This window comes from Mya arenaria, chromosome 3 (genome assembly GCF_026914265.1).
Source record: "Mya arenaria isolate MELC-2E11 chromosome 3, ASM2691426v1".
In the NCBI taxonomy this organism is placed as follows: domain Eukaryota; kingdom Metazoa; phylum Mollusca; class Bivalvia; order Myida; family Myidae; genus Mya; species Mya arenaria.
Window position 1 is genome coordinate 46426992 of NC_069124.1, and position 22914 is coordinate 46449905.

The 22914-nt window shown below is 38.3% G+C and overlaps 1 protein-coding gene across 1 annotated transcript in view; it reads right to left on the reverse strand.

The window, feature by feature from the left end:
- The window catches only part of LOC128226461 (mucin-3A-like), a 58900-nt gene extending 35986 nt beyond the window's left edge, over nucleotides 1–22914 (reverse strand). Inside the window, exons 1-6 of the mRNA XM_052936344.1 lie at nucleotides 22778–22914; nucleotides 4873–5072; nucleotides 3901–3987; nucleotides 1264–1396; nucleotides 614–734; nucleotides 266–356 (exon numbers count right to left, since the gene is read on the reverse strand). Coding sequence (XP_052792304.1) covers nucleotides 266–356; nucleotides 614–734; nucleotides 1264–1396; nucleotides 3901–3987; nucleotides 4873–5072; nucleotides 22778–22871 — 726 coding nt within the window. The 5' untranslated portion in view covers nucleotides 22872–22914. The remainder of the gene's footprint in view (nucleotides 1–265; nucleotides 357–613; nucleotides 735–1263; nucleotides 1397–3900; nucleotides 3988–4872; nucleotides 5073–22777) is intronic.

Here is a 22914-nt window from a genome sequence, read left to right on the forward strand (position 1 = left end):
TGAGCGGCACCGCTACAGTAAATCAAGCATGTTAATGTGAATATTTGTGCTAATATGGGCCTGTTGTCATTGTCCAAGGCACAATTTATGGCATATATAAGACTATTTTAAATTGCTAAGCTTTTATTCAATACAGATTTGACGTGCATTTGATTGTCATCAACCGCAACATATACAATGATCGGACTGCTTATGCTCTCTTTTTTATAAAAATGTGCCGGTTGTCATTTAGTAACAAACAAAAGTAAAACACGTGTAAATTTACCGCATTTAAAACAAAAGCGTAGAATTGTTTTATGACTGAAATCGCCGATGTTTGCTTTTCTGAATCGGTGCCCGTCATTTGCATATACCAGCTACAAAATAAGACATGATATTGTACAGAAACAGCGTAGTGACAAATAAGCAAGTACTCATATTTTTTTAAATGTTTCATTGTGTGCTTGTCTATATATATTTACTCTAATTATCACACGATAATGTAAAGTTAACGTCAGTAAAATACTGTTCTGCTTTGTTTTCTATTAATATATTTAGATAAAAAGGTAATACTGCAGCTTTATTTTGGAGGAATAAAGAAGTTTAAAATACTTTGAGATCTGCAAAGTCATACAAGGAATAAAGACTGTAGTCGATAACAAAGAAGATTTCAACTTCATAATCTGTTGTCTGTCTCTTCACTCTTTCAGAGTCTTTGTTATTTGATGCAACCATCTGTTCAACTCTTGTTGCATCTTTAAGAAGATATTCAAGCAATTAATGATAAGTTATTCACAGAACCAATTATAATTGTTGTAACAAAAATATAAAAAAACTGCTGTTGGGTCGAATTCAAATATTTTGTGTATTGTATAAATAGGCCCAATCCTATTTAACGGATTCCCATAAACATTATTTAAGTCCACGCTTGAAAGCAAACAATCGAACATGGTTCGTTTTACGATTAAAGTTCATCTAATTACTTATACTTAAACACATGTAATTGATGTTTATTGTGCAAGAACTAATACGTATTTAGGCTTAAGAAATCATAGATAGTACTAACAAAATTTAAGCTCTCAAAATTGCTCTGGTATCAGATGTAATCAGTAAAACGGAATGTTTAGCAGTAAGTATACGAACGGATAAAAAAGTATACATTTCGAAAGTATTTAAATATGACTTTAAGTACTTTTTATCACCCAGTACTAGTATGATCGCTTAAACCTGTATGCCTTTTTTCAGTCAAGTGATCAAACAAGGTTGAATTATGTATGAACTCACCGAATTCAGGGTTTACCAGAAAGTCAGTTTCAGTCGGACTTGTTTCTACAATTTCTGTCACCGAGTGGCCGGCGTCGACGGACGTTGGTGGCTGCACGAGCAGCTCTCGATCGCCAGACTGGTACGTCCCGAACTGATTATTGTATGAAGTAAACAGTAACAAGTTCATATCATACACGTATGATGAATATATACAAATCGGTCGGGGCAAAAAGTATAATAACTTAAGCTAAAGGCCCTCCGATTTAAATATCAGATACGAAATTTTGTTATAAAACAATGCTTTTATAAATGTATAGGATAAATATAATAGATTCAAATCAATCCAGAAAAAAAACCATATGATATAGGAGTTTAATAAAAAAAAAAACGTAAAAGTTCCAACAAAAACCTGTACATAATGCCACGTTTCCCCCACCCCGCTCCCTATGCTGACTTGAAGGAAATATTAAACGTTGGTTGCTCAACAAACAGCTCTCGCGTGCGCCAGACTGGTATATCTCGTTCTATGGGAAGGGATAGACAGCCCTTTTACTTTTAAACAGTGTATCTTTATATTCGTGTTTTGTTCCAACCTTTAATAAGCAAAATTAAGATACACCAGACAAAGATGAAGATAAATAATGAGATAATAAGTATCTTCAATGGCCAAGAGTGTAAGATAGGTTCATCCCGACCCGAGTGCAGGGTAATTTGCGGAAACGAGGATTACCGAGGTTTGGGATGTTACACGAGCAGCTATGGTAGATGCTTTTTCTCCCACCTCAGTTAAACAAAATTAAGTAAAAATGTATTTTTTGCTGGAACTCTTTTCTGCGTAGTGAAAATAAATGCGTATGGATATGTGATAATTTGTGGTGGTCATGGATATGCGTGCAGTGATTCAGATTATGTTAATATTGAAATCGGTCTTCAAATATTTCTGAGGAAGCATTATTTCTGAAAGATGTGTTTTTTATGGTGACATTTGAAGCGAGAAATTATTAATTAATGAGCATTTTAAATATTGCAACAAGAAAAGGTTTCTATGATGCTACAGACGACGGTTTTCAACAAGGGAGGTAATTACAATGTGATTACCGTTAAAAGGGAGTTTCATACGGGCATTTTATCTTTGCCCGTGGGAAAGATAATAATTTCTAACATGGTTAACTTTTTGGATCTACTTATCTGAGGTGGGAGAAACGTTAAATCTTTCTCTTAAGTGCTATTTTTTATTTCATCTTAAAGCATGTTTTGGACGTCATCCATTGTTCTCTTTATACTCTATATGGGTTATTGGACTGCTTTCTGTACTTTATTTCTATGAACTGTTCACTGTTTTATGAATGGACTGTCCAATATTTTAATAATGGACAGTCATTGTTCGAACAATGAACAGTCATTAGAAATAGTAGTACGGTAGAATCAAGACACGTGTTGACAAACTTGTTTTTCTTGCATTGTGTAAAACTATGCACTTCTTTGTAGAAGACAAACACTTTAAACACTTTTTTCTATTTCGGTTTAAGAATAAATATAAAATATAGATTTTAATCATAATCCGATTTTAAACTGTAACAACTCAATGCACAATGTAGATGTGAGTGCGGATTGTGCAGCCGTAAGGGAACAGGAAAATGTTTATTAGTTGTATTAAAAGGGTTCACTTCCAAAAGAAAAAAGAACATTAAATATTTTAAACTTAAAAAATTTCCGTATTAAATGATAAATGCACAATGAAAACACAGTTTAGACTTGTTATATATCCATGGAAGTTGAATTTGAAGTAAAAGTTAGATGACATGAATTAAAATGTTAATAATTAAGAATGGCCGGAGAGAGCGTAGCGAACGAGCCTTTCTTAATCATATGATTTTAATTCAGGTCATCTAACTGACTTATTATACAATTTCATTGGCTGTCACATTGTAAACGCAAAATCTGATGCAGGGATTGTGTATCGGATGAGTGGCAGTTGAAGGATCTTCACTCAACCGCAAAAGTTGAATTTCTTAATGATTAAGTCTCATAACCTAGTACATGATGATTGACTATCTATAATTTCATTGGCTGTAAATAGGTTGTAAGCTAAATATATATATTTTTTTAATAATCACTAAAAAATAATTACAATTAGTATGTACACGTAAATGAGCGCATTTGGCATTTTTTAAAGACTGGCATGAAAAGTATTTTTTAAAACGGTGTGACAGTGTCCAGTTAGTTGACAATAGCGCCATGAAATTCATGAATTGGACCTCGTTGTTTACATGTTTTAAGTAAGCTGTCCATTGTGGACAGTTTTCGGCCTTTCACCTTTACATAAAATGTTTAAAGGCTGTGATGTTGTTTTGAAAAAGTTTATCAATGAGCAAAATTTCGGACATGTTCACAATCATGTTGGAGTTTTGCGGTTGACTAGTGAGAAGACCGCATGATGACCCTTCAATTTTCAGTTACCGCCCAAATTTAATACACATGTATGCAAATCATTTCAATAATAATAATAATAATAATAATAATAATAATAATAATAATAATAATATAATCTTAATAAATAATAATAATTATAATAATAAAAGTGGGATGATGATGATGATGATGATGATGATGATGATGATGATGATGATGATTACTCTATTGACACCCTCGTACAAAAAGAAAGTTTTCCGTTTCAGTATCATCAGCCCGCCATACGATGAATGCCGCTTTGTTTGAAACGTCCATGTAGAATGCGGCGGCCTGCAACAATACACAAGATTTATTCAAGAAATGAAGTCATGAAAGTGTATACATTTAGTTTTAACATCATATATTTTACAACGATTGTGGAGAAAGTTGTGACAACTTATACAGTCACAATGTTGTGCGAGAATGTGGTATTTTGTTGTGGGGGAATCCGGAGTACCCGGAGAAAACCCACTTGTCCGGCTTGATTACCATAAACCAAACTTAATTGCGCCAATATGATGAAAGGAACCCGACCTTGATGAGAAGCGAGTGCGCTAACCACTGCGCTTACCGGACAACCTCGTATACATTTGTTTGGTAATACAAGCCTAAGATTTATTAATGCGATGCAAAAAAAGAATCACCAGATAGCACTGTATCATTATTACATTTTGTAAACGCCCATCTTTTATACGATCGACTATTTGAGTAATAAAATGTAAATAAATTTACTTCAATTCATGCTCAGTTTTGGTTGCATATTTCAGTGATTTATCAAGTGACTTAATGAGTGTTTATTCATGAATTAATTGCAATGTTGTTTTTTTATGCAGCATATATAACTTTTTTCTGTCTTAAAGACAATTTATACATGTAGCTCTCAAACAACTGATTCTCAGTAACTTGACGTTTGGTATTCCTTACGGCGCGATCTGATCGCCTAGTTGATCTTTTGGCCTGGCTTCCCTATATAACGATACGATTACTATAACTTGTATAAAAAAGATGTATTTGCAACTCATTGTTGACAGAAAAATAAAATATCTAAAATCATTTCATACTATTATAAAAATGTGATACCATTTCCGACTGACAGACACCAAGAGATCACTTTGGAAACGAAACACTCGTCTGATCAAACGTCAAGAAACTGTGATCATAATCCTCACAACTCACCTCTGAGGAGACCCGGTAAGACACCATTTTCCCAGCTCTCTGTAAAACCACTGGTACATCATCGCTGACATCACTAACGCTCAATTTTAAATCTGAATGTACGTTATTTGACGTAAATCTGACGTCAAGATCTAGCGGAAAGCCATTTGCAGAACGTATTGTTCGCTCGGAAAATGTTGATGTGTTCACATCCACATCCTCTGTTAGAAATTAAAAAATACAAATGCGTGTCAATATCAATAAACTGAATTATGCAGATTATTCATAAACTGCTTGATCAAAAATAAAATAATAAAAGACATAACAATGTTGTAAAATTACAATAAAGTTAAATTCGGCACAATTACAGAAAAGCATGTCCAGATTTTAAGGATAGACCCGAATTCTTTTATGCATATTAGTTTCCTTTTCCATATCCAATAGTGAAATTACAGCTAGCCGTATTGAATAATTCGTATCACCATGTTGTATTCTTAATCTTATGTAACCAAGAGACACAAGTCTTCATATACTATGTACAGACAAAGCTTGGTATGAAGCATATTATTAAGTATGAATAAGTACAATAGAGAAATATGCTACTATAATACTCGTAAAACCTAGAACCGTATAGGTTTGTTATTTTTTTGTTCTTTGACATTTTATTTTGTATCGTATTAAAATTTCGAGTGATTATATTTTGCTCTATAAAGTTGATTTTGTAACTGTAACAAAAATTAGCAAAGAAATATTGAATGACAGAATACAATATAAACTTACTGATGGAATTTTCTGGCATTTTATGAGGTAAGCCGTTCCAAGAATTCAAAAGAAATGATTTTTGTTAAAAAGTTGGTTTGACCTAAATTATTAAGAAAAGACACTCTTTACTCAATGCATGCCAAATCACAATAAGTCAATTTTAAACTGACCAAAAATGTATCAGGACTACATATATAATACCATGCAACTCCCGTCAAATAAATAAAAAGGATTTTAATTATAATCCAGCACCACTTTCTGAAATGCCTAAATCATCTTAAGAAAGAATTAATCCAAGTTGATTTATAACGGTTGCTTAAGAGAGGTTAACATTATGTATTATTCCAAGACGTGTTTGCTATTTTGGGTCCAAAAGCTTAAATTATCGATGGGGACATAATTTTATTGGCCATAAATTGAGGCATATTTTCTATAATTCCTTGTATTTCATTTCATCATTATGTCTTTGGACATAAAGATAATCATCAAAGAACTTTATTAAGTACGTTAAGGACAACAATTTCAGATTTAAAGGATTGGCCAAATAAACCTCCATCTACAATTTTTTTATAAAAAATCGAAATTTATCTATTGGCCAATATGACGTTTCATTGTACATATCAATACTTTTTCCAGTAACTCACGAAGAAAACTACCATATTTATACGGCAATTTCCTATTCCTTTTGAGTCGGGAGATATTTTAGAAGAAAATAGCGCATTGGGTTAAAATTTTGTAACTTTGTTCACTTGCAGAAAAAACACAAATATGATTTAAAAACCCTGGGCCAACTGTTTGATGATTAAAATGATGTTGAGTGAGTGACCTTTTTCGAATTTTATACAAATATTCCTCCAATTTTTCCCTGAAAAGGATTAATTTATCGATTTTAAGGGCAATGAAAACCCTATATTTCATACGTTGATGCTTATGACAAAGCAATGTTTGAAATCAAATATGTAAAATGAGGACCAAGAAACCCAAGATGGCTTTCAAGATGGCCTTTATTAATACCTAATTGAATACTTTCTTTAAAAATGTCACACATTTTAATTAATAGAAACGTATATATCAATGTTTATTGCTTATGCTCCCAATGTGCCCTAAATCAACATGCCGGCTTATTTTGTGATTTCCTGTATAACTTTCTAGTATTGATGTTAAGACAAATTTGTTTGTATCCAATTTGTGACGACATGACTGGAATTCAAATTGTCTTATACATCAGCTAAATTTTTATGGAAGTTTTAACAAAAGGTAAAAGCTACCCCGCTTTGGTTAGGGTACGGACCCACTCAGGATATATCTAATAATCTTAATGATAGAGCTGCACATGGGTTTGGTTGGTATTGAACAGCTGAATGGTTGCCAAATACGTAGTAATACGTAGAATTTGGTACTGGAAAGGCCTAATGTGAGAAGCACATGCGTTCATTTAGCTGTGAATGGGCTTTATTATGGGTTGCAAACATACATATTGTGTATTTGGCACTGAGAGAGCTTAATAACAGCTGCACATCAGCTTGCTACTTTTTTTAAATGAGTATTATGGTTGCCAAAAGGTGTACAATTTAGCACTGAGTAGGCTTAATGAAAACTGCCAAAGGTTTGTTTGGCACTGAATGGGTTTAATGGTTATCAAAATGGTCTATAAGTCTTAAAAAGAGCTGCAGTTTATTTTGGCTCTGAATAAGCGTTATAGTTCCCAAATTGATGAATATGAATTTGAGCTCTGCACCTGTTTGTTATGCCCTAGTATTTATGTTAGCCAAAATACTCTAAAAAGCACTAACAGTTGCTAAGATATTGTGTATTTCCCACTAATTAGACATACTGAGAGTATAGCAAATTATTGTTTATTTGTTTATTGGCCACCTAAAAGAGCTTCTTCGAGTTCCTTAATTGTATGTTTGGCACAAAATAATTTTTTTGACACACAACGGACTTGAGAACAGTCAGTCAGTAGTGACTGCATGTATGGCAGATATGGGTTGATGGTAGCCATAATTAGGTTGGATTAGCTCTGGATTGACTTTTGTAGAGCCCGTCTGGTGCTTGTTTGATAAGGAATCGGCTTGACTGTAAATACAATTAGGATACAGAGGGCTTCTAGTGATCTTTAGTGTCTACAAAAGACAATTTGAAATTGCGCCCTAATGGGGTTTAAGGCACGCAGTGGACTTATAGAAACACGTTTTGGCCTGCTAAATACTGATTCGATCTGGGAACAAATGGTTATTGGGTTGTTTGGTGCTAGAATATTAACACATTAAGTTGGAGAAACACAAAACAATAAATGGACATGACATTCGCAAAAATATTTTATATGAAGCATTTTAAGCAAATGATATAAGGGCATTGTATGGTTGACTCGACTTTGAAAAGAGATGAAATATATTTAAAACTTTTTCAGATAAAATGAAGACATAAACAATGGTCTGTCGATATGAATCATTTTTTGCATTTTGACATTTAAGTGATTTTGACCTTGATTTTTGAAATGCGTAGCGTAGTTGTGTATGCCATTATGGAATTAATTTCATTCAGATATGTTGCATTTTAATGCCATTATTTGCAAATTTGCACATTGAGTATTGTTTGGACGCGTTTATATTGTAAATGATAACATTCTTATAACATGCCATTAGTTTGATTTGATTGGAACATTAGTCATGACGAAGCGAAGAGCATTCACATACTATCAATATCTGAATTTAATGCAACTCTTGTTCAGTAAGCGGTATTTTGTTGCAGTAATTTAATGGAAATCATAAAGATATCGGAGTCTTTAAATAACAATTATCCTGTCAGAAATCATTTTAATTGCACTTATTCACGTTCGTTTCATTTTAACAAAAGTAAGAATCAAGAATGTGTTTATATTTTATAGCTTCTATAGTATCAGCTAAAATAGAAGTATAATTGCTTTAATATTTAAATGTATTTGAGGTTATTGCATTCCATTAGTAATATGAGTCTCAAGAAAAGACCAAACTAAACTTTAAAAGATGAAAAAGATACTGAAGAACTGGGGTGTTTGTCACACTCTGACCTTGCAATGACAATTACATGTACCTTGAAGTGGTCTATGTTGTTGATAAATACAAGTTATTTTAGAGAAGTTATGTTCACCCTTATCTAAGTAAAGAGTGCTTTACTTTAACACTACTTTTTTTACTGAATTGAAATTTTATCACGGCGATTTTGGGCGCCATTTCTCGAGCCACACCACGAGTTGAAAACATAGACCATCACTTTCTAATATTACACACTTTTTTTAAACATTTTGAAATGAAGCATTGCTTGTCACCGACCCTCTACATAAGCCACTTTCGAACTTATTTCACACCATTATTATTCTAATATTTTCAAATGAGGATGAAAGAAAGTTTTTGTTGCTTTTGAAATCTTTTCACTTGTTTACTTGAACAATTGAAATAAACCTGCGAATGTCGCCTAAGGTATGTGCCATTTACATTCAAGAATGTGGTTGGCGAGCTGAAGAAGGGAGGGAGAAGTTATTTATATGGCTGGTAACAAAATCATGACAGTATTGCAACGAACCGAGTTCCCTATGGAAAAGACACAGAGTTTAGAAAAGGGGAATGCCATGCTTTGCTGCAAATACCTGATACAGGTAGGTATTTATGTTTTCTATGTGTATTAAGGGATTGTTTAAAGCGCATTTATGTTAAAAACGTATGAAAAAAAATGAAATCAATCATCAACGTTCAATTATTTTACGTATAAATCGGTTGTAATCGGTACTGGATCTTGTGTCAGAGATGAAGTTAGTTCTTAAGAAGTATTTCTAGAATGGTTTTTGCTTTCAAACTGTTATTTATGATTTGAAATGTATTTTACGATTGATCTGTTTTAAAATATTCAATATGTAACTTGGTAGGAATTATAAAAACAGATCATCAAAAGCCTTTCTCCGATCAGTAATAAAAACGTAAATTTGCGAAACCTGATATTTCAGTACGTGAGGGACAAATGACTAACATAACTCAACAGGCAGCAGTTGAACTGTCCTCTGGACAAACATTCAACCGTAACATCCGGTCGGAGATTCCCTTCTCAGCAGGTGACAGGTATAACCATGGCCAGTGACAAGAAATTGGTGGTAAACCTGTGACCCAAGGCTCATGAGAACAAGCCTCACAAGACTTCTTAAACAAGCTCAAGAGGCATGAAACTGCATTTATTGCTTGATGTTCCCGTTGTAATTTCAGCATATACTAGTGTAACACTAGTGTGATTCTTTTCAGTATGATACACTGGGAATCATTGATTCATTGACTTATTTAGGACGGTTGTCCCTAAGAGATCCTCCTATAAACAGGAGGATATTTTCCGCGATGTTCTTGGTATTGAATACATACCCATGGCAGAAGATGTGAAACGTTTAGTTAGCCTAAATGACATCTTCTACTTTATCAATAATGCAGCTTTGTATAATTATGCAGATGACAATACTCTTTTTGTGTGTGATAAAAATCCTGATATTATTAAGACCACTCTTGAAGAAGAAAGTAACATTTTGATAAACTGGTTGACTTCCAATCAAATGCAGGCTAATACTGACAAATTTCAGGCAATTTTAGTTGGCTCAAGGTCTGTTAAAGAAATAAAACAATTCAATATACTTAATCACACCACTGTTTGTGAAAAGCAAGTGAGGTAGATGTAGTTTTTTTTGATGCCCAGATTTCTAAAATGTGCAAAAAAGCTGCTACGCAATTGAATATTCTTCAAAGACTAAGCAATCTTTGACAACCAATACTAAGCTTATTATCTTTAAATCTTTTATCAGATCCAATTCCAGCTACTGTCCTGTCGTTTTGCATTTTTGTAGCAAGACCAACACATAAAAAATGGAAAAGATTCAATACAGAGCTTTAAAAATTGTTTTTAATGATAACACCCCAACTTATGAAAATATTCTTCATATTCAATTGTCAACATAACATTTGAGCAGGGTAAGATACATTACTACTGAAACTTACAAATGTCTGTATGGTATCTCACCAAAATATGTTCAAAACCTTGTAACTTTTAAGAAATGAAATTTTAATCTGAGATACGAAAACTGTGTAGACGTTCCATCAGTAAGAACAACTAATTATGGAAAAAAACTCTTTCCGCTTTGAGGCCAGTCAAGGATGGAAGAGCCTCCCAAAGGAAATCAGAGTCATTCAAAACTACCTGGAATTTAGAAGACTGATCCGCACCTGGACTGGTCCCTCTTGTAAATGTTCAATGTGTAAATAATACCTGTTTGCTTTAAAAAAAATAGAAGAAATTGAAAACTATAAGATGTTTCACTGAATATCTTTTATCCTTTGTCTTAACGGAAAAGGAGTTTTGTTTTCAGTGGGATGGCTTACACCCACTGGACAAGCTATGGGATTCAAATACCAGAAAAAAAATCAGCGGACTACTTTGATTTAAAAAACAACGGCTTATAAAATGAAATTATACCGGCTAATATCTAATTATGACTGTTTAAATTTATATATCATATGTCGAACACATACAACTACTTGTGTTTTTCTCTTGGCAAGTATTTTGTTTAGGTGTTACGACATTTTTCAATTAACATTCTTTTACAGTGATAGGTGTAATACCAAAATAGCATGATATATATCATACCTCCTCTAAGCAATACTTTCAAAGTATTTTTCCTATCATGCTATATTAATTATAAGTTTTTTGTTGTTGTTTTTGTTTTGTTTTGTTTTATAAACTATACCTCAATGTACAAAGCTGCTATTCCCTTGTATATTTTGCTACTTACAATTTTGCTACTTCAATGTATATGTTTATTCTTTAAGTTATACTGTTGAAACAACTTACCATTTTACAGTGGTATATCAACTAGAGGAACCGTGCGCGTGTGGACTGGCCGTACAGCCGGGAAAACTTGTTGGTCTTATCACTGTTCTCGATGCTCTAATCATATTTTAACATATATACTTTTATTTCCAGGTCACAAGCTCATTGTTATTTTTATTTGATATGTTATGTATGTCTGTTATTCATGTCGGAAAATAACTCATTGAGCTAATGTTTCTTGTTAACACATACCCGACTTTAAATAAAGATTCTTGTATCTTGTATCTTGCCTTGTTTCAAACGTTGTCGAAGTGTGCTAGAAAACAGTTTCCCAGCAAAAGCTGCATACTAGAATTTTTTAACTAGTAAAGAACGTGCTAAAACATGCCAAGTTTATCAAGATTGGTTGCATATATGGTTTGATCAAAACAGCAACTGTTGAAAATATAGCTTGGTTTCAGGTGAATGTTCCCATTTTGAAAAAAAATATATTTGAATGCTCTGGTGAAAATTGACTTTTAAGCGCATTTACAATGAAACATTCTAAAGGACCACCACGCGTAACAAACGCCAAAGTAACTCTGAAAGTTGTAGTTCCAAAACTTGCACAATGTTTTGAAATAAAGGAAAATGTGTGAAGTCAATGTTCAAATATATGCATAGTTAATGCTTAATAAAGCAAGATTACAACTGATTAAGGGATAATTTCCTGTCGTTTTCATATGCATTGTTCTCATGTTAAAGAAAATGAAAGTAACAAAAATAAGATCACTCTTGTTCCACTATTTCATGTTTATTTGAATTTACTCGATGTTGCTTGGCTGCTGACATTCGGAGCTTCTCGGCCTTTTTTTCTTTCAAAAACAACCTCGGATGTATGCCGATACATCAGTTGAAGTAGTTCGCATTTTTTTAAATTATATCGTTAATTAAATTTAGTGTTTTAGAGTTGTATTAATTAATCTGAGTTTAAATTGATTACAAGTGAAGTGTATTTTTGCAAAATAAGTTGTTTTTATAAAAAAAAATGGCCGAGGAGTTCCGAATGGGCTGCTGTATTTCTAAGCCGGTAAAAGTATTTTGTACGACCTATTATTGTTTTGGTTCCACTAGTTTGGTTTAAAAACTGTACTCTGATTAAATTTCTTGCGTTAAATGCATGTATTTGTAATGAAACACAAAGCATTTATATTAAACTAAGATTAAAACTGTGTAACAAGAGTTAAGTTGATTTTCAGCATCTTTATCAGCTTTAAAATGTACGGTTATATGATACCCTGTGTAATTTATTCAAAACTAAACTGTCATAAATTGTATTTTAAATTTTTCTATAGACATCATAAAATTTCTATAAAATGGTTTCACTAGCTTTTCTTATATTTGATTATTTTTCATTGATTTTGTAAAATTGCTTTAAACAGAAAAAGCTATTTTCCGAAAAGTACGAAATTCAGTCAAAGGTTTTTTTTATAATTCTTTTACAGTACATTTGTCATTAGAATATTTTTTCTGTAACTCTTTTTGTCTCAATCTTTGATTTTGAGATATTAATATAAAGTATAAGGTACTTGTCGAACTGTGTTGTTATGACGTATAGATGGTGGGTACATTTAAACACAAATAACTTAATTCACAGTGTAAACATCTTCAAAAGTTTGTTACAAGTCCCATAGTGTAACCTGCGTTTATGTTTATGGTTTAAGCTTTAAGAAAAAGTGAATATTGCATTGCTAATACCTTGAATAAATATTGACATCGTTTATTTATACTAGTTTTCTGAAACAATCTACAAAATTAATGAACTTATGAAAAAATATTTGTACTTATTCAGAAAAACGCTCAAAATTGCATTCGAACGTAACATTATTACGGAAATGACACCGTTGAAAAATGTGCCCCAGCACGATAGAACAACAGAAATAGGAACAGGTTTCATGACGATAAATTGTATTACTATATTTGAATAAAATCCTGCATTTCTGTATACCTTAAATAGAACATATCGTTATTATGTCCTTAATGCTTACTAGACATTATTCCATCGTAAATTGATTCAGCAAGACCTGCACAAATTCTTTCATAACTAAATGAATGCACTGGCTTTTTTGAATTGCTGATGGGTTTACATGTTCAGTGAATCAGTTTCAAGGTCGACAAGTCAATGCCTCAAAAGTGTAATATAAGGGGTCAAGAACAAAATCATTTTTAGACATATTAATGCAAAAACAATAAGAATCCCTGGAATTTGCATGATTTTGATCAACTTTTTCCATTTTGAATTTGAATAAATATTTCATGATTTTATTTTATGGTTTTAAAATACAGTTCCTGAATATAATTTAAATATCTTAATACTTTTTAGTGTATTTTAATTTAGATTCATTTGAAGCATTTGTATTTCAATTTAATAATTACTGAACTTATTGTAATTTGATTTATATCCATTACGTTATTTCTATGGCATGTAATCCATACTTTCAAAATATTGGATAATGTTCCCCGGATTATAAAGCTTTACTATACGCAAGTAAGATTGAATAATACAAAAAAAAATCGAAATTTAATATATTTCGCAATTGCATTGTTAAAGTGATTCATTAGAAAATTTATTTTTGTTAATTGACGCGCATATTTGTTTTTTAAGACTTCAAAGGCATAAAGAAACTTAAAACATAGTTTTACCTTTACAACTACTACATCGACAACTACTGCTACTACTACTACTACAACTACAACTACAACTACTACATCGACAACTACTGCTACTACTACTACTACAACTACAACTACAACTACTGCAACTACTACTACTACATCTACAACTACTGCAACTACTACAACTACTACTACTACTACTACTACTACTACTACTACTACTACTACTACTACTACTACTACTACTACTACTACTACTACTACTACTACTACTACTACTACTACTACTACTACTACTACTACTACTTCTACAACTACTACTACTACTTCTACAACTACTACTACAACTACTACATCGACAACTACTGCTACTACTACTACTACAACTACAACTACAACTACTGCAACTACTACTACTACATCTACAACTACTGCAACTACTACAACTACTACTACTACTACTACTACTACTACTACTACTACTACTACTACTACTACTACTACTACTACTACTACTACTACTACTACTACAACTACTACTACTACTACTACTACTACTACTACTACTACTACTACTACTACTACTACTACTACTACTACTACTACTACTACAACTACTACAACTACTACTACTACTACTACTACTACTACTACTACTACTACTACTACTACTACTACTACTACAACTACTACTACTACTACTACTACTACTACCACTACCACTACCACTACCACTACCACTACCACTACTACTACTACTACTACTACTACTACTACTACTACTAATACTAATACTACTACTACTACTACTGTTACTGTTACTGCTGCTGCTACTGATACTGATACTGATACTGATGCTACTAGGATCCAGGTGGAAAAGGGGTGTCTATGACCGAGTAAGGGAAGGGGTGTGTATGACCGAGGTAGGAAAGGGTTGTGTATGACCGAGGTGGGGGTGGAGTGTGTATGACCGGGGTATGGGAGAGGTGTGTATAACAGAGTTGAGGAAGAGGTATGTATGGCCGAGGTGGAGAATGGGTGTGTATGACCGAGGTGGAGAAGGGGTGTGTATAATCGTGGTTGGAAAGGGGTGTGTATGACCGTAATGGAGAAGGTGTGTGTATGACCGTAGTGGGGAAGGAGTGTGTATGACAGTGGTGGAGCAGGAGTGTGTATGACCGTTGTGGAGAAGGTGTGTGTATGACCGTAGTGGGGAAGGGGTGTGTATGACAGTGGTGGAGAAGGTGTGTGTATGACGGTGGTGGAGAAGGTGTGTGTATGACCGTAGTGGGGAAGGGGTGTGTATGACAGTGGTGGAGCAGGAGTGTGTATGACAATGGTGGAGAAGGTCTGTGTATGACCGTAGTGGGGAACGGGTGTGTATGACAGTGGTGGAGCAGGAGTGTGTATGACCGAGGTGGAGAAGGGGTGTGTATAATCATGGTTGGAAAGGGGTGTGTATGACTGTGGTGGAGAAAGGGTGTGTATGAACGAGGTGGGGAAGGGGTGTGTATGACCGAGGTGGAGAAGGGGTGTGTATGACCGTGGTGGAGAAAGGGTGTGTATGACCGAGGTGGGGAAGGGGTGTGTATGACCGTGGTGGAGAAGGCGTGTGTATGACCGAGGTGGAGAAGGGGTGTGTATGACCGTGGTGGAGAAGGGGTGTGAAAGACCGGGGTGGAAAAGGGGGCTGTATGTCTGTGGTGGACAATTGGTGTGTATAACCGAGGTGGGGAAGGGGTGTTTATAACCGAGGAGAAGAATTGGTGTGTATGACCGAGGTGGAGAAGGGGTGTGTATGACCGAGGTGGGGAAGGGGGTGTATGACCGAGGTGGGGAAGGGGGGTGTATGACCGAGGTGGGGGTATGTTTGAACATGCTGGGGATAGGGGTGTGTATAACCGAGGTGGGAAATGGTTGTCTATAACTGTGGTTGGGAAAGGGTGTGTACGAGCGTGGTGGGGAAAGGGTCTGTATGATCGAGGTCGGGGTAGGGGTGTGTATGGCCGTGTTGGGGAATGGGTGTGTATAACCGAGTAAGAGAATTGGTGTGTATGACCGATGTGGGAAAGGGTTGTGTATGACCGAGGTTGGGGAAGTGGGCGTATGACCGAGGTGGGGGGTATGTTTCACCATGCTGGAGATAGGGGTGTGTATAACCGAGTCGGAAAAGGGTTGTGTATAACTGTGGTGGGGAAGGAGTATTTATGACCGTGGTGGGGAAGGGGTCTGTATGACCGAGGTCGGGGAAGGGGTGTGTATGACCGTGGTGGGGAAGAGGTGTGTATGACCGAAGTGGAGAAGGGGGTGTATAACAGATTAAGAGAAGGGGTGTGTATGACCGAGGTGGGAAATGGTTGTGTATGACCGAGGTTGGGGTGGAGTGTGTATGACCGGGCAATGGGAGAGGTGTGTATAACAGAGTTGAGGAAGGGGTTTGTATGACCTGAGGTGGGGAAGGGATGAGTATAACCGTGGTGGGGAAGGGATGTGTATAACCGAGGTTGGGAAGGGGTGTGTATGACTGAGGTGGGAAAGGGGTATGTATGACCGAGGTGAATAATGGTTGTGTATGACCGAGGTGGGTTTAGGAGTGTGTATGACCGTGGTGGGGGTAGGGTGTGTATAAACGAAGTGGGAAAGGGGGTGTTTATGACCGTAGTGGCGAACGGGTATGTATGACCGTCGTGGAGAAGGATAGTGTATGACCGAGGTGGAGAAAGGGTGTGTATAATCGTGGTTGGAAAGGGGTGTGTATGACCGTGGTGGAGAAGGGGTGTGTATGACTGTAGTGGGGAAGGGGTGTGTATGACCGAGGTGGAGAAGGGGTGTATGTAATCGTGATTGGAAAGGGGTGTGTATGACCAAGGTGGGGGAAGGGATGTGTATGACCTAGGTGGAGAAGGGATGTTTATGACCTAGGTGGAGAAGGGATGTGTATGAACGTGGTGGAGAAGGCGTGTGTATGACCGAGGTGGAGAAGGGGTGTGTATGACCGTGATGGAGAAAGGGTGTGTATGACCGAGGTGGAGAAGGGGTGTGTATGACCGTGGTGGAAAAGAGGTGTGAATGACCGTGGTGGAAAAGGGGGTTGTATGTCCGTGGCCGAGAATTGGTGTGTATAACGAGGATGGGAAGGGGTGTGTATAACTGAGGTGGTGAATTGGTGTGTATGACCGAGGTTGGGAAGGGGTGTGTATGACCGAGGTGGGGAAGGGGGTGTATGACCGAGGTGGGGAAGGGGGTGTATGACCGAGGTGTGGGTAAGTTTGACCATGATGGGGATAGGGGTGTGTATAACCGAGGTGGGAAAGGGTTGTGTATAACTGTGGTGGGGAAGAGGTGTGTACGACCGTGGTGGAGAAGGGGTGTGTATGATTGTGGTGAGGAAGGGATGTGTACGACCGTGGTGGGGAAGGGGTCTGTATGACCGATTTCGGGGTAGGGGTGTGTATGGCCGTGGTGGGGAAGGGGTGTGTATGACCGAGGTGGAGAAGGGGTGTGTATAATCGTGGTTGGAAAGGGGTGTGTATGACCGTAATGGAGAAGGTGTGTGTATGACCGTAGTGGGGAAGGAGTGTGTATGACAGTGGTGGAGCAGGAGTGTATATGACCGTTGTGGATAAGGTGTGTGTATGACCGTAGTGGGGAAGGGGTGTGTATGACAGTGGTGGAGAAGGTGTGTGTATGACGGTGGTGGAGAAGGTGTGTGTATGACCGTAGTGGGGAAGGGGTGTGTATGACAGTGGTGGAGCAGGAGTGTGTATGACAATGGTGGAGAAGGTCTGTGTATGACCGTAGTGGGGAACGGGTGTGTATGACAGTGGTGGAGCAGGAGTGTGTATGACCGAGGTGGAGAAGGGGTGTGTATAATCATGGTTGGAAAGGGGTGTGTATGACTGTGGTGGAGAAAGGGTGTGTATGAACGAGGTGGGGAAGGGGTGTGTATGACCGAGGTGGAGAAGGGGTGTGTATGACCGTGGTGGAGAAAGGGTGTGTATGACCGAGGTGGGGAAGGGGTGTGTATGACCGTGGTGGAGAAGGCGTGTGTATGACCGAGGTGGAGAAGGGGTGTGTATGACCGTGGTGGAGAAGGGGTGTGAAAGACCGGGGTGGAAAAGGGGGCTGTATGTCTGTGGTGGACAATTGGTGTGTATAACCGAGGTGGGGAAGGGGTGTTTATAACCGAGGAGAAGAATTGGTGTGTATGACCGAGGTGGAGAAGGGGTGTGTATGACCGAGGTGGGGAAGGGGGTGTATGACCGAGGTGGGGAAGGGGGGTGTATGACCGAGGTGGGGGTATGTTTGAACATGCTGGGGATAGGGGTGTGTATAACCGAGGTGGGAAATGGTTGTCTATAACTGTGGTTGGGAAAGGGTGTGTACGAGCGTGGTGGGGAAAGGGTCTGTATGATCGAGGTCGGGGTAGGGGTGTGTATGGCCGTGTTGGGGAATGGGTGTGTATAACCGAGGTGAAGAATTGGTGGGTATGACCGAGGTGGGGAAGGGGTGTGTATGACCGAGGTGGGGAAGGGGGTGTATGACCGAGGTGGTGAAGGGGGTATGACCCAGGTGGGGGGTATGTTTGACCATGCTGGGGATAGGGGTGTGTATGACCGAGGTGGGAAAGGGGTGTGTATGACCGAGGTGGAGAAGGGGGTGTATAACCGAGTAAGAGAATTGGTGTGTATGACCGATGTGGGAAAGGGTTGTGTATGACCGAGGTTGGGGAAGTGGGCGTATGACCGAGGTGGGGGGTATGTTTCACCATGCTGGAGATAGGGGTGTGTATTACCGAGTCGGAAAAGGGTTGTGTATAACTGTGGTGGGGAAGGAGTATTTATGACCGTGGTGGGGAAGGGGTCTGTATGACCGAGGTCGGGGTAGGGGTGTGTATGACCGTGGTGGGGAAGAGGTGTGTATGACCGAAGTGGAGAAGGGGGTGTATAACAGATTAAGAGAAGGGGTGTGTATGACCGAGGTGGGAAATGGTTGTGTATGACCGAGGTTGGGGTGGAGTGTGTATGACCGGGCAATGGGAGAGGTGTGTATAACAGAGTTGAGGAAGGGGTTTGTATGACCTGAGGTGGGGAAGGGATGAGTATAACCGTGGTGGGGAAGGGATGTGTATAACCGAGGTTGGGAAGGGGGGTGTATGACTGAGGTGGGAAAGGGGTATGTATGACCGAGGTGAATAATGGTTGTGTATGACCGAGGTGGGTTTAGGAGTGTGTATGACCGTGGTGGGGGTAGGGTGTGTATAAACGAAGTGGGAAAGGGGGTGTTTATGACCGTAGTGGCGAACGGGTATGTATGACCGTCGTGGAGAAGGATAGTGTATGACCGAGGTGGAGAAAGGGTGTGTATAATCGTGGTTGGAAAGGGGTGTGTATGACCGTGGTGGAGAAGGGGTGTGTATGACTGTAGTGGGGAAGGGGTGTGTATGACCGAGGTGGAGAAGGGGTGTATGTAATCGTGATTGGAAAGGGGTGTGTATGACCAAGGTGGGGGAAGGGATGTGTATGACCTAGGTGGAGAAGGGATGTTTATGACCTAGGTGGAGAAGGGATGTGTATGAACGTGGTGGAGAAGGCGTGTGTATGACCGAGGTGGAGAAGGGGTGTGTATGACCGTGATGGAGAAAGGGTGTGTATGACCGAGGTGGAGAAGGGGTGTGTATGACCGTGGTGGAAAAGAGGTGTGAATGACCGTGGTGGAAAAGGGGGTTGTATGTCCGTGGCCGAGAATTGGTGTGTATAACCGAGGATGGGCAGGGGTGTGTATAACTGAGGTGGTGAATTGGTGTGTATGACCGAGGTTGGGAAGGGGTGTGTATGACCGAGGTGGGGAAGGGGGTGTATGACCGAGGTGGGGAAGGGGGTGTATGACCGAGGTGTGGGTAAGTTTGACCATGATGGGGATAGGGGTGTGTATAACCGAGGTGGGAAAGGGTTGTGTACAACTGTGGTGGGGAAGAGGTGTGTACGACCGTGGTGGAGAAGGGGTGTGTATGATTGTGGTGAGGAAGGGATGTGTACGACCGTGGTGGGGAAGGGGTCTGTATGACCGATTTCGGGGTAGGGGTGTGTATGGCCGTGGTGGGGAAGGGGTGTGTATGACCGAGGTGGGTAAGGGTTGTGTATAACTGTGATGGGGAAGGGGTGTGTACGACCGCGGTTGGGAAGGGGTCTGTATGACCGAGGTCGGGTAGGGGTGTGTATGGCCGTGGTGAGGAAGGGGTGTGTATGACCGAGGTGGGAAAGGGTTGTGTATAACTGTGTTGGGGAAGGGGGGTGTACGACCGCGGTTGGGAAGGGGTCTGTATGACCGAGGTCGGGTAGGGATGTGTATGGCCGTGGTGAGGAAGGGGTGTGTATGACCGAGGTGGGAAAGGGTTGTGTATAACTGTGATGGGGAAGGGGTGTGTACGACCGTGGTGGGGAAGGGGTGTGTATGATTGTGGTGGGGAAGGGGTGTGTATGACCGTGGTGGGGAAGGGGTGTGTATGACCGAGGTGGGAAAGGGTTGTGTATAACTGTGATGGGGAAGGGGTGTTTATGACCGTGGTGGGGAAGCGGTCTGTATGACCGAGGTCGGGGATTGGGGATGTGTTTGGCCGTGGTGGGGAAGGGGTGTGTTTGACCGAGGTTGGGAAGGGGTATGTATGACTATGGTTGGGATAGGGGTGTGTATATCCGAGGTGGGAAAGAGTTGTGTATAACTGTTGTGGGAAAGGGATGTTTATGACCGAGGTGGGGGTAGGGGTCTGAATGACCGAGGTGGGGAAGGGATGTGTATGACCGAGGAGGGAAAGGGGTGTGTATGACCGTGGTGGTGAAAGGGTGTGTATGACCGGGATGGGGAAGGGGGTGTATGACCGAGGTGGGTAAGGGGTTGTGTATGACCGTGGTTGGGAAGGAGTCTGTATGACCGAGGTCGGGGTAGGGGTGTGTAAGGCTGTGGTGGGGAAGGGATGTGTATGACCGAGGTGGGGAAGGGGTGTGTTTGACCGTGGTGGAAAAAGGGAGGGTATTAACGTGGTGATGAATGGGTGTATATGATCGAGGAGGAGCCCAATTTTGAATTGTCCGATCGGTTCAATGGAGACAAAGTGACCATAAAAGACCGATACTCATATAAAGTGGACACAAAGGGCACTTACCTAGAACTACATATTCCCATGTTGGAGTCAGGGCCTGTATTCACTCACGTATTTAGTCTCAGTTTGAGATTCAGAAAAACGAAATATAAAAAGTTGCGCTTTTTTCAGACCAAACAAGACCTGATAGATAAACACACATACACACACACACGCACACGCACGCACGCACGCACGCACACACGCACGCACACTATGACATGCTAGGGTAGCATAATAACTAACTAGGTAGTAGGTCCTCATTTAGGACGGAGTAGTCTTTGACAATGTAGAATTAAATAGTTAACTTCGCCATTAGGTAGGCAGCGAAAATGCCACGGGTATGGTTGTTTTGATTAAAAGACATGTAAAGATGTAAAACTTTGTTTTCATGTTTTCTGGTACTTTTCTTAAATCTTGAAATGTATTACATGCAATCAGTTGATGTGATTTAATATTTACACACTTGTATATATCATGCATTTGACCTATATTAGTTAGTTATAAAATATTATAAAATTAACTTCATCAATTGATACTTCTTATAAAATGGAAGAACACAAATGTACTTTTGAAACATTTAAGGACTACATTATTAGTTTAATTAGTTTAATTCTTATAAAGACTTTTGAAACATACATAAGACTTTTTATAAATGGAACTTGAAACAAATTGAAACAATGATACCATTCATTTTCAACTTTTGCCTGAAAAAAAAAACACCCATATTTGCAACACAAATGTATTTTCCTTCACTATTATTTTCATATGTGCAATATCTAACTATGAAATAAATACACATTAATCAATGTTCAATGTTTTGAGAATCATAGTACACATACAAAAGTATATGTGTAAATACGTACATGTAATGTTTTTTTCATGCAACGGCGGAATTTTTTTCCGCCATTTTGGATTTCTTGCATGTAACTATTTTTCAAGGTATTCTGTATGTCATAACCTATCAGTACATATATACTTTCTTATACTTATTTAGTCTTCATAGTCATTTATTTAAGCTAAGGTCCAATGTATGTTGCTATTTTTCTTATCTGCGGCGGCCATTTTGTCAGCCATTTTGTCAGCCATATTGGATTTTTTGCATTTTATTAATTTTCTAAAATATTTAATACATCATAATCTTTCAGAATATTTATACTTTCCAACATCTCTGATTTGACACGGACATCTCATTTTAATGAAATACAAAATTTTTAGGCAGTCCTCATATAGAGCTTGGGATTACAAAAATGTGCCATTTTTCAGGGACTTAAATGCTTATGACTTTGCTTCTACTGGGATTTTTTTTCACAAAATATATTTTTTCGTGTTTATTTAAATATCCTCTTTTCAGTATAACAAGTTTAAACCATTTTTTTCATTTTCACTGAACCTCCTATTTTAAAGATATTGCAGATAACATGATAAACAAAAGGAATATAATTAGACAGCTTGGAAAAAAGTCTTCTTTAAACTGCGATATTTTGTTAATTACACTGTTTATAAATCGTCTATCAGAAACACAACACGTACCTTGCTGTGACACGGTGTTGATGTGGGGAAATCGTAAAGCATCCGTCGACTCCAGAGACAGAATGTAGAGCATTAATAACAGTACGGGGCCCATCGTCAAACCACTACACTGTCCGATACAGTCTACACTTTATGGT